This window comes from Giraffa tippelskirchi, chromosome 3 (assembly GCF_054371585.1).
Source record: "Giraffa tippelskirchi isolate mGirTip1 chromosome 3, T2T-mGirTip1v1.2.pri, whole genome shotgun sequence".
Classification (NCBI taxonomy): Eukaryota; Metazoa; Chordata; class Mammalia; order Artiodactyla; family Giraffidae; genus Giraffa; species Giraffa tippelskirchi.
Window position 1 is genome coordinate 131,489,468 of NC_137277.1, and position 15,970 is coordinate 131,505,437.

The window sequence follows — 15,970 nt, forward strand, 5'->3', positions numbered from 1 at the left end:
TGATAAATCCATATTTTGGAATCACATGCAGCAGTTAAAATTGATGAGCTAGAGGTATATATATATATATGTAGATAGATAGATATAGATATGAAAAGATATCTACAAAATGCTAATTGCAAAAGAAAAGTTATGAGATAGTATATCCTTGTTTTTGTTGATTAAAGAAATTGTATGGTTATAAATAATATGTTTTTATATTTATAAACAAAGATCTCTAAGAATATATAGTAGTCACCCCTTATCCATGGTTTTTCTTTCTGCAGTTTGTTACTTGAGCTTAGTTCTGGTCTGATGAAAGTATTAAATGGAAAATTTTAGTAGCTTTCTGTTACTATTGTATTCTTAACATGTGACAGCAGAGAGGCTGGAATGATTAAGTGGTTCTGGCTACTGAGTGTAGAGTGTGTAGAGCTGTGGTCTCCACAGGAAAGGAGGGGCTGCAGGGCAGCATGAGTGCATAGTGGGCGTGCAGGTAGAGAATATTAGAGCTTCTGCTCATTGTCGTCCTAAATCTCATCCTGTTTATATTGCTGTTGTTTAACCTATTATAAAGTGAAGCACATATACAAATATGTATATCTTCAGTTCAGTTCAGTCGCTCAGTTGTGTCTGACTCTTCGTGACCTCATGGACCACAGCACTCCAGGCCTCCCTGTCCATCACCAACTCCCGGAGTATACTCAAACTCCTCTCCATTGAGTTGGTGATGCCTCCAACAATCTCATCCTCTGTCATCCCCTTCTCCTCTTGCCTTCAATCTTTCCCAGCATCAGGGTCTTTTCAAATGAGTTAGCCCTTCGCATCAGGTGGCCAAAGGATTGTAGTTTCAGCTTCAGCATCAGTCCTTCCAATGAACACCCAGGACTGATCTCCTTTAGGATGGACTGGTTGGATCTCCTTGCAGTCCAAGGGACTCTCAAGAGTCTTCTCCAACACCACAGTTCAAAAGCATCAATTCTTCAGTGCTCAGCTTTCTTCACCATCCAACTCTCACATCCATACATGACTGTTGGAAAAACCATAGCCTTGACTAGATGGACTTTTGTTGGCAAAGTAATGTCTCTGCTTTTTAATATGCTGTCTAGGTTGGTCATAACTTTCCTTCCAAGGAGTAAGCGTCTTTTAATTTCATGGCTGCAGTCACCATCTGCACTGATTTTGGAGCCCCCCAAAATGAAAGTGAGCCACTGTTTCCACTGTTTCCCCATCTATTTGCCATGAAGTGATGGGACCGGATGCCATGATCTTAGGTTTCTGAATGTTAAGCTTTAAGCCAACTTTTTCACTCTCCTCTTTCATTTTCATCATGAGGCTTTTTAGTTCTTCTTCGCTTTCTGCCATAAGGGTGGTGTCATCTGCATATCTGAGGTTATTGATATTTCTCCTGGCAATCTTGATTCCAGCTTGTGTTTCTTTCAGCCCAGCATTTCTCATGATGTACTCTGCATATAAGTTAAATAAGCGGGGTGACAACATACAGCATTGATGTATTCCTTTTCCTATTTGAAACCAATCTGTCTTTTTTGTGTAGTTCTTCTGTGTATTCTTGCCATCTCTTCTTAATATCTTCTGTTTCTGTTAGGTCCATACCATTTCTGTCCTTTTTCTTGCCCATCTTTGCATGAAATGTTCCCTTGCTATCTCTAGTTTTCTTGAAGAGATCTGTAGTCTTTCCCATTCTTTGTTTTCCTCTATTTCTTTGCATTGATCACTGAGGAAGGCTTTCTTATCTCTCCTTGCTCTTCTTTGGAACTCTGCATTCAAATGGGCATATCTTTCCTTTTCTCCTTTGCTTTTCGCTTCTCTTCTTTTCACAGCTATTTATAAGGCCTTGTCAGACAGCCATTTTGCTTTTTTGCGTTTCTTTTTCTTGGGGATGGTTTTGATCCCTGTCTCCTGTACAATGTCATGAACCTCCGTTTCCATAGTTCATCAGGCACTCTATCACATCTAGTCTCTTAAATCTATTTCTCACTTCCATTGTATAATCATAAGTGAAAATGAAAGTGAAGTCATTCAGTTGTGTCCAACTCTTTGCGACCCCATGGACTGTAGCTCCCCAGGCTCCTCAGTCCATGGAATTTTCCAGTGAAGAGTACTGGAGTGGTTTGCCGTTTCCTTCTCCTGGGGATCATCCCAACCCAGGGATTGAACCTGGGTCTCCTGCATTGCAGGCAGACGCTTTACTATCTGAGCCATCAGGGAAGCAATGCAGGAGTTATAATCATAAGGGATTTGATTTAGGTCATACCTCAATGGTTTAGTGGTTTTCCCTGCTTTCTTCAGTTTAAGTCTGAATTTGGCAATAAGGAGTACATGATCTGAGCCACAGTTGGCTCCTGGTCTTGTTTTTGCTAACTGTATAGAGCTTCTCCATCTTTGGCTGCAAAGAATATAATCAATCTGATTTTGTGACTTCTTTGTAAATATTACCCAGATCACCGTTAGACTTCTGCTAGCCATTCCAGAAACATTCTTTACACCCTGTCCCAGCTCCTGCCTACCTTTTACCTTTTTTTGTGGTTTTATCACCCAGTGTGCCTTTCTAGATACTATAATTTAGTTTGCTTTATGTTTTAACTGAATAACTTTAAATGTCTTTTAATGCCTTCTTCCCTTACTATATAGAATTTTTTTGTTAAAGAACTGGGCCATTTCGCCTTTAGTTTCCCACAGTCTGGACTTTGCTGATCACATATTCATGGTATAATTCAGTATATTCTATAGGTGTAATGAAATTTTCACAGAGAAGTTGGACTTGCTCTAGATTTGGTTAGGTTTGATATGATCCATCAGAGAGACATTAAGAAGAGATGAGAACAGTATTAATAAAACATGTAATTATGGGTATACAAAACACATGGAAGTGACCTGATAGGAGACAAGTTTTTGCTCTAGTAATTAGAAATTATTGAAACTACATTTTAGAGGTTTTTTCCTAGGGAGACAGTTACAAAATCTTGATTATATTTTCATCAGTTAGTTCTGTCTTCTGATCACATGAATGCTAGGGATAAAAGCATTATTGCTATATTAGTTTGCCTAGAGTATATCTCAAGCATCTTGCATGCATGCTCAATTGTGTCCAACTCTTTGCGACCCCATAGACTGTATAGCAGAAAAAACAATGGCACCCTACTCCAGTACTCTTGCCTGGAAAATCCCATGGACAGAGGAGCCTGGTAGGCTGCAGTCCAAGGGGTCGCTAAGAGTCGGACAGGACTGAGCAACTTCACTTTCACTTTTCACTTTCATGCATTGGAGAAGGAAATGGCAACCCACTCCAGTGTTCTTGCCTGGAGAATCCCAGGGACTGGGGAACCTGGTGGGCTTCTGTCTATGGGGTCGTGCAGAGTCAGACATGACTGAAGCGACTTAGCAGCAGCAGCAAGAGACTATATAGCCTGCCAGGTTCCTCTGTCCATGGAATTTCCCAGGCAAGAATACTAGAGTGGGTCTCAAGTTAAGCAAAACTATTTCAAGACTTTTTAGCAACTGAGGAAAGTTTTAGTTCTAATTACTTTGTTAATAGTTGCAAGTCAGTTCAAGTTGAATCAGCATGAAAACTCACTCATCAAAGCACAATTCAGATTTTCTTCCACACTCTCCAACAGCTGTTCCCCACTCTGTTTTCCTGTGATGTTTTTATTGTATTATGTTAGTTAAAGAATTTCTCCTTATATTGGAAATACTGTTTTATTACAAATTGCCTTTCACTATGCTCTGAACTCCAGGTTTTATTCGCTTTTGCAATCCTAACACCATATTTACATAGCAATTGGATAGTAATAGTTTTAGAAATGAAAAGATGGATACTAACTTAACATTGTACGAGATGTAGTCTTTGATTTTCTATCCCAAAGAGTCAGTTCCAGTTATAAACTATGGAAAACCTGAAGATTATTTTTTCTTTACATTAATGAATTTTAATACTGCAACATTTATATTTGATTTGAAGTATGTCTTATTTTTATGATGTAATAGTTACCGTATGGGTTTATAAATATTGTGCAGTTAACTGCTGCCTTTGATATAATGTCACATTGTGTAAAAGAACTAATCATATTTAAAAATTATATCTTTATCAGTTAAAGCTCATTATCTTAGATTTCCCATTTTTTTGTTTGTTTGTTTTTTGAAGGATCAAAGTAACAATGAAATTATGATTGGGGTGATGTCAGGAGGAATTCTGATTTATAAGAACAGAGTACGAATGAATACCTTTCCATGGTAAGAACTTCCGTCAATACTTTTGCTTTTACTATTGTATTACCAAATATAGTTCTTATTCTTGTTGAACTATTTAATGTTATCATACAACTTTATCCCACTTACTTGGAATCTACTAGAAGTTACAAAAATAGTTGAATTAATTTTTTCAAAAATTTCTTAGCTTAAAGAAAATACTGCTTTTCCAAGTTTTTCCTCTTAGACAATCTCTAAATTTGTACTGTAGTATAATAGCTAATATCATCATGTTTACTGTGTGTCTTGCACCTTGCCAATTGCTTTGGATACAGTTGTTGCTTAGTTGCTAAGTCGTGTCTGACTGTGATCCCATGAACTGCATTGTGCCAGACTTCCCTGTCCTTCACTGTCTTCCCGAGTTTGCTCAGACTCGTGTCCATTGAGTTGGTGATGCTATCCAACTGTCTCATCCTTTGCCGCCCCTTCTCCTTTTGCCTTCAGTCTTTTGCAGCATCAGGGTCTTTTCCAGTGAGTTGGCTCTTCACATCAGGTGGCCAGAGTATTGGAACATTGTACAAAGTATTGAATACAGTACTTCATTTCAATGCATTTGATGGGTACTAGTTTATTAGTTGGAGAAGGCAATGGCACCCCACTCCAGTACTCTTGCCTGGAAAATCCCATGGATGGAGGAGCCTCGTAGGCTGCAGTCCATGGGGTCACTAAGAGTCGGACATGACTGAATGACTTCACTTTCACTTTTCACTTGCATGCCTTGGAGAAGGAAATGGCAACCCACTCCAGTGTTCTTGCCTGGAGAATCCCAGGGACAGTGGAGCCTGGTGGGCTGCCGTCTATGGGGACACGTCTGAAGCGACTTAGCAGCAGCAGCAGCGGTTTATTAGTTGGAACACTGGCATAGTTTAGATTGGTGCTGGGAAAGTATGGTGACTGCATGTGGTTTGAAACTCATGTTTCTTTTGTCTCATTGCTCTACTGCCCTTAGCATGTTGTCCTTGTCCTAACTGTCCAGTGACTCACCAACCATCACTTTTGTATCCCAGAGTGAGGTAGAAAGAGAAGTAGCATCTACCACTACCCTTTAAGGGGATAGCCTGAAAATTGTAAAAACCACATTGATTTTTGTGTGTATGTCATATAAATATCTTAGGTTTTTAAAAAATAAACACAATGATTTTCACTAGGGAAGAAAGGAAGAAAGTAAGTCGCTCAGTTGTGTCCAATTCTTTGCAAGCCAATGGACTGTAGCCCCCCAGGCTCCTCTGTCCATGGGATTCTCTGGGCAAGAATATTGGAGTGGGTTGCCATTTCCTTCTCCAGCGGATCTTCTCCACCCAGAGATCCAACCTGGGTCTCCTACATTTCAGGTAGATTTTTACTGTCTGAGCCACCAGGGAAGCCTTAGGGCTTCCCTAAGTCCAAGCCCTTTCTAAGGAAGAAATAAATACAAAGGAAATATATTGCATCAATCTGTTTAACACTTTGTATATCTCCTAAATGAGATGGCCAGGCTTTTCAATATCTGTGATTATTATTAATAGATTTTTGTAATTAGTCACTTATATAACACTTAATAGAAATACCATAACTGACAGAAGCTATTATTTTAGAAAATCACCACAATTATGTTGAGAAGAGAAACATAAATTTCCCTGGTAGGTCAGTATATAGGAAAAAATTAAATATAAAATAAAAAGTTGATGCAGTGAACCTCTTCAAAATTAAATATTTTTGTTTTCCAGAGGACACTCTAAACAAAATGGAAAGGCAAAACTCAGTCTTTTGTAAAGTATATAGTTGGTAAAGGACTTATCCAAAAAATGTAAAGGACTCTTAGGTCCTTTAAATTTTTAACTTAATTTAAAAGAATAAGCAAAATTTGTGAATAGATACTTTCACCAATGAAGTTATCCAAATGGCAGATAAATACAAAAGATGCTCAGTCATCAGTGAAATGCAAATTAAAACCACAGTGAACTATTTTCATTCACCCACTGGAATAGCTCCAATTAAAAAGAACAACAGTGGAACTTCCTGGTGGTCCAGTGGCTAGGACTCCGTGTTCTCAGTGCAGGGGACTTGAGTTCGTTACCTGCTCAGCAAACTAGATCCCACATGCCCAAGTAAGAGTTCACATGCTGCAACTGAGACCTAATGCAGCCAAATAAATACATATTTAAAAATTTAAAAAGTGATAGTACCAAGTGATGGCAAGGAAGCAGAGCACCTAGAAATCTCATACATTGCTGCTGGGAATGCAAATAGACCAACTTGGGAAAACTGGCATTTCTTAAAGATTAAATTTAGATTTACAGTATAATCTGGCAATTCTGTTCCTAGATATTTGCCCAAGAGAAATGAAAACGTAAGTTTGTATAAAGATGTGCACACTGTGTTCATAGCTATATTATTCATAATAGCACAAAACAGAATTTCAGATGTCCATCAGTTGGTGACTGCACAAGCAAATTACATCTATGGAGTGGAATACTCTTTAGCAGCGAAAGAAGTGAACTATTTGACACACTAAACAATATGGGTGACCCTACCTTCAAAACATGACGTCGAGTGTAAGAAGCCTGATACAAAAGATGACGTACTCTGTTTCTATTTATATGAAGTTCTAGAAAACACATATTATAGAGACAATAGACCCCTTGATTACCAGGGATTAAAAATGGGAGAAAATTGACTGCAAAGGGATGCTAAGGGGACATTTTCAGGTGATGCAAATTGCTATATGGTGATTTTGTGGATGGGCATTATATAACTCAATACATTTGTCCAAACTCATTGAATTGTTCATTTAAAATTGGGATATATATAAATTATACCTGTCTAAAGTTCATTAAAGAAAGCCAAAGGTCATTTAATGTTTCATCTCACATCTTTAAATTCTTCTCTGTAATTCAGCTTGTGTTATGGTAGAGGAAAGTACAAAACAGCTTGAGACATGGTCCTTGCCTAAAAGTGAGCACATAAAAATTAATTACAAAACATAAGAAGATTGGTGAATTAAGTATTTCAGAAAAATGTTATGATTGTTTATTTTCATAATGGTAAATGTGTATCTTCAATTTTAATGCTTTTCTGATTTACTGAAGAGAATTAAACATTTTTTATTAACTTTACATATTATATAAATGTCAAAATCAGAAATTCTTTTCAGATGATATGGGTTAAAATGATAATCTAAATTTTTCTGTATTTTCAAAATTCTTTAATGTGTGTGTGTATATATATATATTTATTATTATAAAATAAAGATTCTAGAAGAGTTTTTGACAAATTACTTTGGAAGTACCAATGATATAATTTTACTAGGGAAAATTGTAATGTATTCATGATATTTAAGATGTTTTTTTTGTTTTGTTTTGTTTTAATTGGAGGATAATTGCTTTACAGTATTATGTTGGCCTTTGCCATATTTGAGGTGGTTTTTAAAGGATGAATAGAAATTTCCTCAATGAAGAGGGAGTATGGAAGAGGAATGTGTGTCTGGAAGGTTCAGTCAGAAATTTGGGGTAAATGTACCAAACATTTGCAGAGGTGTCATAATAAGAAAGGATGTGGCAAGTTCAAATGATGGGATATGTGGTTTGGTTTTATTTATTTATATTTGGCTGTGCTGGGTCTTGGTTGCTGTGAGGACTTTTCTCTAGTTGCAGAGAGCTGGGGCTACTCTTTAGTTTCAGTGCATGGGCTTCTCATTGTGGTGGCTTCTCTTGTTGAGGAGCCCTGGGTCTAGGGCATATGGGCTTCAGTAGTTGTGACTTGTGGGCTCAGTAGTTGCAGCTCACAGGCTTTAGAGCACAGGCTAAATAGTTTTAGTGCTTGGGCCCAGTTGCTGTGTGGCTTGTGGGGTCTTCCTGGATCAGGGATCAAACCCACATCTCCTGCATTGGCAGGTGGATTCTTTACCACTGAGCCACCAAGGAAGCCCCTGATTTGTTTTTTTTTTAGTTATTTTCACTGAGGACAGAAGCAAGGGAGTAAGATTTTAAGATGATATTGCTTAGAAGAGAAATTGGATTCAGATTTTGAAGGATCTTATATATTCCATATGCTGTTGTTCAGTTGCTCAGTCATGTCCGACTCTGTGATTCCATGGACCGCAGCACACCAGGTCTCCTCCCTGTCCCTCACCATCTCCCGGAGTTTGCTCAAGTTCATATCCATTGCATCAGTGACGCCATCCAGCTGTCTCATCCTCTGATGCCCCCTTCTCCTTCTGCCCTCAATCTTTCCCAGCATCAGGGTCTTTTCCAGTGCGTCAGCTCTTCACATCAGGTGACCAAAATATTGGAGCTTTATCATCAGTCCTTTCAGTGAGTAGTCAGGGTTGATTTACTTTAAGATTGACTGGTTTGATCTTTTTATGGTCCAAGGGATTCACAAGAGTCTTCTCCAGCACCACAGTTCCAAGGCATCAGTTCTTTAGCACTCTGCGTTCTTTACGGTCCGGCCCTCACAACTGTACATGATCACTGGAAAGACCATAGCCTTGACTATACTGACCTTTGTTGGCAAAGTGATGTCTTTGTTTTTCAACACAGTTTAGGTTTGTCATAGCTTTCCTGCCAAGAAGCAATCATCTTCTGATTCATGGCTGCAGTAACCATCTGCAGTGACGTTAGAGCCCCAGAAGAGTAAATCTGTCACTGTTTCCATCTTTTCCCCTTCTATTTTCACCTTTTCCCCTTCTATTTTCCATGAAGTTATGGGGCTGGATGCTGTGATCTTTTTTTAATATTTAGTTTTAAGTGAGCTTTTCACTTTCCTCCTTCACCCTCATCAAGAGGTTCTTTAGTTTCTCTTTGCTTTCTGCCATCAGAGGGGTATCATCTGCATAATTGAGGTTGTTGATGTTTCTCCTGCTAATCTTGATTCCATCTTGTAACTCATCCATTCTGGCATTTCTCATGATGTGCTCAGTGTATAAGTTAAATAAACAGGGTGACAACAAACAGCCATGTCGTACTCCTTTTTCAATCCTGAACCAGTCAGTTGTTCCATACAGGGTTCTAACTACTTCTTGACCCACATATAGGTTTCTCAGGAGACAGGTAAGATAGTCAGGTATGCCCATCTCTTGACGAGTTTTCCACAGTTTGTTATGATCCACACAGTCAAAGGCTTTAGTGTAGTCAATGAAACAGAGATGGATGTTTTTTTGTGACCCCACAAGAGATTGAGCCAGACTTGTCTATCAGTGTCCAGGAGTCTCCAGTGGAGTTGTGGGTCAACAGTGGCCTGCCATGGGGTCAGGGTCACTGGCTACAACAGTCCAGGGAGCCGAGGTGGACTGGCCTAAGTCCTTTCGAAGGAGGTTGCTATTAGCCATACCCATCAACAGAAAATTGGATTAAAGATTTACTGAGCATGACCTTCCCACCATAGTAGACCCAGTTTTCCCCAGAGCCCTCTCATCAGGAGGCTTCCACAAGCCTCTTATCCTCATCCATCAGAGGGCAGAAGAATGAAAATCACATACACAGGAAACTAACCAAACTGATCACATGGATCACAGCCTTGTCTAACTCAATGAAACTATTAGCCATGCCATATAGGGCCACCCAAGACGGACAGGTCATGGTGGAAAGTTCTGACAAAACGTGGTCCACTGGAGAAGAGAATGGCAAACCATGTTAGCAGCCTTGCCTTGAGAACCCTGTGAATAGTATTCCATATACTGAAAGTTGGTATATTGTTTTATCATTAAATATGCTTAAAGCTAGTTTCATGTTAAGAAATAGGACGCATGTTTATAAGTCTTTATCATGCATGTGTGCTGTCGCTCAGTTGTGTCTGACTTTTTGTGACCCCCTCGGACTGTAGCCTGTCAGTCTCCTCTATGACATTTTCCAGTCAAGAGTGCTGGAGTAGGTTGCCATTTCTTCCTCTAGGGGATCTTCCCGACCCAGAGATTGAACCTGCATCTCCTGCACTAGCAGATAGAATCTTTACTTCTGAGCCACCTGGGAAGCCCCCTTTACCACACAGGTTAGGTTAAAAAAAGAATGTGAACATTTCAGATATTGATTGGAAAATACTATGTAGTGTTCCTTTAAATTTTTATGTTTAAGAATTAAACTAAATAGGTGAGATTTAAAGCTGTTAAAACTACTAAATCTACATCATCCTGTAACCTAAGGATTTCTTCTGATCCTAACCACTCATAGCAGTACATACTACAACATTAGGAATACATTTATACATATAACTCAATAGCCATGATTTTAAGATCTAATATCAAAGAAAATCAGTCATTAAGTTCTGTGAAAATCATCAAATACATGGTTTACTATTAGTTCTTAAAGTAGGGATCTATTTTGACAAGAGCAGCATACTTATTTAATACTACATGTGAATAAGGGACCATTTCAGTCTCATCATCTTTATTTAAATTAGTCTTTATAAAATTGCCATTGCCCTTAAGTTGATGTTTTAGCAAAGTATTGTGTTAAGTCTCCTTGAGGAAACCATGAAAATTACTTGATGGAAACTGATGAGGATTATAGTTCTGATGTACATTTTAACTACTTTTATATTAATATTTTAAATAAGATATTCAGACCAAAAGTTAAGTGGTGGAATTACCAAATTTTTACCACTTCAATAAAGAGCTTAGAGTAAAAATGGAAGTGTTAGAGCTGTAGTTTTATAAGGTTAAGGCAAGGAAGAAAATCATTCATGGATTTTAATGCATTTTATCTGTACCTGAGCTATTTCAAATACTGAAAGATGATGCTGTGAAAGTGCTGCACTCAATATGCCAGCAAATTTGGAAAACTCAGCAGTGGCCACAGGACGGGAAAAAGTCAGTTTTCATCCCAATCCCAAAGAAAGGCAATGCCAAAGAATTCTCAAACTACTGCACAATTGCACTCATCTCACACACTAGGAAAGTAATGCTCAAAATTCTCCACGCCAGGCTTCAGCAGTACGTGAATCGTGAACTTCTGGATGTTCAAGCTGGATTTAGAAAAGGCAGAGGAACCAGAGATCAAATTGCCAACATCTGCCAAATCATCAAAAAAGCAAGAGAGTTCCAGAAACACATCTATTTCTGCTTTATTGACTATGCGAAAGCCTTTGACTGTGTGGATCACAATAAACTGTGGAATACCAGCCCATCTGACCTGTCTCTTGAGAAACCTGTATGCAGGTCAGGAAGTGACAGTTAGAACTGGACATGGAACAACAGACTGGTTCCAAATAGGAAAAGGAGTACGCCAAGGCTGTATATTGTCACCCTGCTTATTTAACTTATATGCAGAGTACATCATGAGAAACGCTGGGCTGGAGGAAGCACAAGCTGGAATCAAGATTGCCGGGAGAAATATCAATAACCTCAGATATGCAGATGACACCACCCTTATGGCAGAAAGTGAAGAGGAACTAAAAAGCCTCTTGATGAAAGTGAGAGAGGAGAGTGAAAAATTTGGCTTAAAGCTCAACATTCAGAAAACTAAGATCATGGCATCTGGTCCCATCACTTCATGGGAAATAGATGGGGAAACAGTGGAAACAGTGGCTGACTTTATTTTTTGGACTCCAAAATCAGTGCAGATGGTGACTGCAGCCATGAAATTAAAAGACGCTTACTCCTTGGAAGGAAAGTTATGACCAATCTAGACAGCATATTAAAAAGCAGAGACATTACTTTGCCAACAAACGTCCATCTAGTCAAGGCTATGGTTTTTCCAGTAGTCATGATATGGATGTGAGAGTTGGACTGTGAAGAAAGCTGAGCACCGAAGAATTGATGCTTTTGAACTGTGGTGTTAGAGAAGACTCTTGAGAGTCCCTTGGACTGCAAGGAGATCCAACCAGTCCATCCTAAAGGAGATCAGCCCTGGGTGTTCATTGGAAGGACTGATGTTGAAGCTGAAACTCCAATACTTTGGCCACCTCATGCGAAGAGTTGACTCATTGGAAAAGCCCCTGATGCTGGGAAGGATTGGGGGCAGGAGGAGAAGGGAACGACAGAGGATGAGATGGCTGGATGGCATCACTAACTCGATGGACATGAGTTTGGGTGGACTCCGGGAGTTGGTGATGGACAGGGAAGCCTGGCGTGCTGCGATTCCTTGGTCCAAAGAGTTTGACACAACTGCGTGACAGCTGAACTGAACTGAACTGATAACCCTGCAACTTGGATGTCCTTAGCATTGTTTTGTGGATAAGGAATAAGAAATGCCAGAGAAGCTAACGGCCAAGGTTAAAGAGTTCGATAAATAGGAAGTGGAACCTTAAACTTGGGTCTTTCAGATTCTGAAACACAAGCTTCTCACTTGACCTGTTCTTTCAAAAGTAGAGCTATGTGTAGAAAAGTTATGTTCCATGTGATAAATAATACTTCCTCATTTCTTTCTATATGTAGTTAGCCCTGAATTATCCAGTTCAGGTTCATACTTTTAAAATATTGAGTACTGGATTGGGAATTACTTGGATTCTGTAAATTAGACTTCATTAAAATTATTGCTCATCAAAAAACATCATTTGTAAAATGAAAGCGGAAGGGGACTGTTCTGGTTCCTAGTCCAGCAGGTAAAGATTTTGCAACTTGTTGCTCCTATTGTCAGAAGGAAAAAAAAACTGAAAAAACTCAAATCAACAGCTCTTTTTAGATCTTTCAGAGAATTGAAAACACAGGGCATACTGCATTTCTGAACACTGGAGAAACAAATGAATAGAAGAAATCACAGCTTACCAGGTCTATAAACCACCGCTACAGCAGTACCTGGGAGGAGTACATAAAGGGTGGTTGACAAATTGCTGGAGACAGAGCATAGACTAGCTTGTCAGATAAACACTCCCTCAGGCCCTGCTTACTTAGGAAGGACCCTTGCTACCAGGGATCTCAGGGCCAAGATTGACAGAAAATCCGCTTGTGATCGAAGGGCCAGGTATAGGGGTTGAGCAGGAAAGTAACTAGTTTGAAATATGTTCAGAGCCACCTTTTCTCATTAGCAGAGATCTGCCTTTAAGGAAGTCTGTTTATACTTAATCAAAATGGGTGTTACCAGGCCTAACTGAGGTGGAGAAAGGGAAGGCCTCTCTCTACTTTTTGTTTCACCTCAGGAGGGGTGAGTTGCAGAGCACTGAAGGGTGCAGCCAAGAGGCCCAGACCACTAACCCACTGAGACCAGATCACAGGATTAGAGACTGGCTTCTGCCCAACCCCAGACTTAACTGCCACATCACCAGGGCTCCTGTATAATAACAAAGGTTCAAAATTTAACTATAAAGCTCAGACCAATTAAGAAGGACTCTCTTGGGAGACCCAAAGGCAACAGGGGAGACAAAATCAAGGACAGTAGAAGAGATAGCCTCAAATGCTTACCAAAGAAACTGATCCTTCAGAATAGCCACAATTTGAATTGAATTAGTTTCTAAAGGAATTCATGAAGTAGGGCACTGTTGAAAATAATAGAGCAATGTGTTGGCAATTAGAGAAGTTCACACCTGGGTGTGGTTTTTGAAAGGATGGGGTCACTGATACTACTGTCATTTCAGTATTACTTTGGGCACACCCAGGGCTGTGCCTTCCTGAAGAGCAATAGCAGAAACATAAACTGAAGATTGGGGTGTAGAGTTCATGCAAGTAAACTGCCAAATGATAATAAGCTGGAAAGATGGGATTTTCCAGGCAAGAATACTGGAGTGGGTTGCCATTTCCTTTTCCAGGGAACTTCCTGACCCAGGTATCAAACCCATGTCTCCTACATTGCATGCGGTTTCTTTAGCACTGAATCTCAGGTTCAGTGGGAAGCTCAGGTGTGTCATGTAGCTAATGCATTATAGTAAGCAAATAATGAGGCTCAAGATCCACTGGAAATCAAATCTTCCACCATCTTGGATCTAGTTGGTTCTAACCAGTTTTTGTCATGTCCTGTGGCTGTGTCATTCTTTTAAAGGTTGTGCCCTGCCCCCTTTCCTCTTGTTTCAGTACTGTATGTAGCAATAGCAAAATACATATTCCTTTCAAGGATACATAGTTTATTTATACAAGAGGAAATATGTTAGCCATAAAACAAGCTTCAACAGTTTTTTTTTTTATTGAGTTACAGTTAGCGTAACATTTGTTTCAGGTATACAGCATAGTAGTTTAGTATTTTGTATACATTATGAAATAATCACTACAATAAGTCCAGTTATCATCCATCACTATATAAAATTACTACATGTTTTTGACTGTATTGCCTCTGTGTGTATTACACTCCCATGACTTATTTTACACCTGGAAGTTTGTGCTCTTAATCCCTTTCACATATTTGTCTTTATCTGCACCGACCCTTTCCCTTGGCAACCATTCATTTGCTGTTTATATCTGTGAGTCACTTTTTCATTTTTTAGATTCTACATATAAATAAAATCATAAGGTATTTGTTTTTCTCTTTCTAGTTATTTCATTTTCATAATACCCTCCAGGTCCATCCATGTTGCCACAATGACAAGATTTCTTTTTAATGACTGAGTAATGATGCTTTTAAACTGTGGTGTTGGAGAAGACTCTTGAGAGTCCCTTGGACTGCAAGGAGATCCAACCAGTCCATCCTAAAGGAGATCAGTCCTGGGTGTTCATTGGAAGGACTGATGTTGAAGCTGAAACTCCAATACTTTGGCCACCTCATGCGAAGAGTTGACTCACTGGAAAAGACCCTAATGCTGGGAAGGATGGGGGCAGGAGGAGAAGGGGACAACAGAGGATGAGATGGTTGGATGGCATCACTGACTCAATGGACATGGGTTTGGGTAAACTCCGGGAGTTGGTGATGTACAGGGAGGCCTGGCGTGCTGTGGTTCATGGGGTCACAAAGAGTCGGACACGACTGACCAACTGAACCGAACTGCACTGAATATTCATACACATCTACACACATACATCACATCTTCTTTATCCACTCATTATCACTGAACACTTAGATTGTTTCTGTATCTTGGCTGTTATAAATAGTGCTGCAGTGAAGATTGTTGTTCAGTTGCCAAGTTGTGTCTGACTTTTTGCCACCCCATGGACTGCAGCACTCCAGGCTTCCCTGTCCCTCACCATCTCCTGGAGTTTGCCCAAGTTCATGTCAGTTGAATCAGTGATGCCATCTAACCATCTCATCCTCTGTCTTCCCCTTCTCCTCCTGCCTTCAGTCTTTCCTAGCAACAGTCTTCTGATGAGTTGGCTGTTCACATCAGGTAGCCAAAGTATTGGAGCTTCAGCTTCAGCATCAGTCCTTCCAATGAGTATTCAGGGTTGATTTCCTTTAAGATTTACTGGCTTGATCTCCTTGCTGTCCAATGGACTCTTAAGAGTCTTCTTCAGCTCCACAGTTCGAAAGCATTGGTTCTTCAGTGCTCTGCCTTCTTTATGGTCCAGCTCTCGCATCCGTACATGACTACTGGAAAGACCATAGCCTTGATTATACGCACCTTTGTCATCAAAGTGATGTCTTTGCTTTTTAATACACTGTTTAGGTTTGTCATAGCTTTTCTTCTAAGAAGCAATCGTCTTTTAATTTCATGGCTGCAGTCACCATCTGCAGTGATTTTGGAGCCTAGGAAGAGAAAATTTGTCACTGCTTCCACCTTTTCCCCTCCTACTTGCCATGAAGTGGTGGCACTGGATGCCATGATCTTAGTTTTTTTGAATGTTGAGTCTTAAACCAGCTTTTTCACTCTTCTCTTTCACCCTCATCAAGGGGTTCTTTAGTTCCTCTTCTCTTTATGCCATTTAAGTGATATTTTTGTTTGTTTTTGT

General features: G+C 39.6%; 1 protein-coding gene across 16 annotated transcripts in view; it reads left to right on the forward strand.

Annotated features, from left to right (window-relative positions):
* PTPN4 (protein tyrosine phosphatase non-receptor type 4) overlaps positions 1 to 15,970 on the forward strand; it is a 272,678-nt gene that overhangs the window by 172,064 nt on the left and 84,644 nt on the right. For all 16 annotated transcript variants that reach the window (XR_014078556.1, XM_081575953.1, XM_081575955.1 and 13 more), the window contains one exon: positions 4,145 to 4,233. Coding sequence is in view for 15 of the 16 variants with exons in the window: in XM_081575953.1 (XP_081432079.1) it covers positions 4,145 to 4,233 (89 nt within the window). In the remaining variant the exon portion in view is untranslated. The remainder of the gene's footprint in view (positions 1 to 4,144; positions 4,234 to 15,970) is intronic.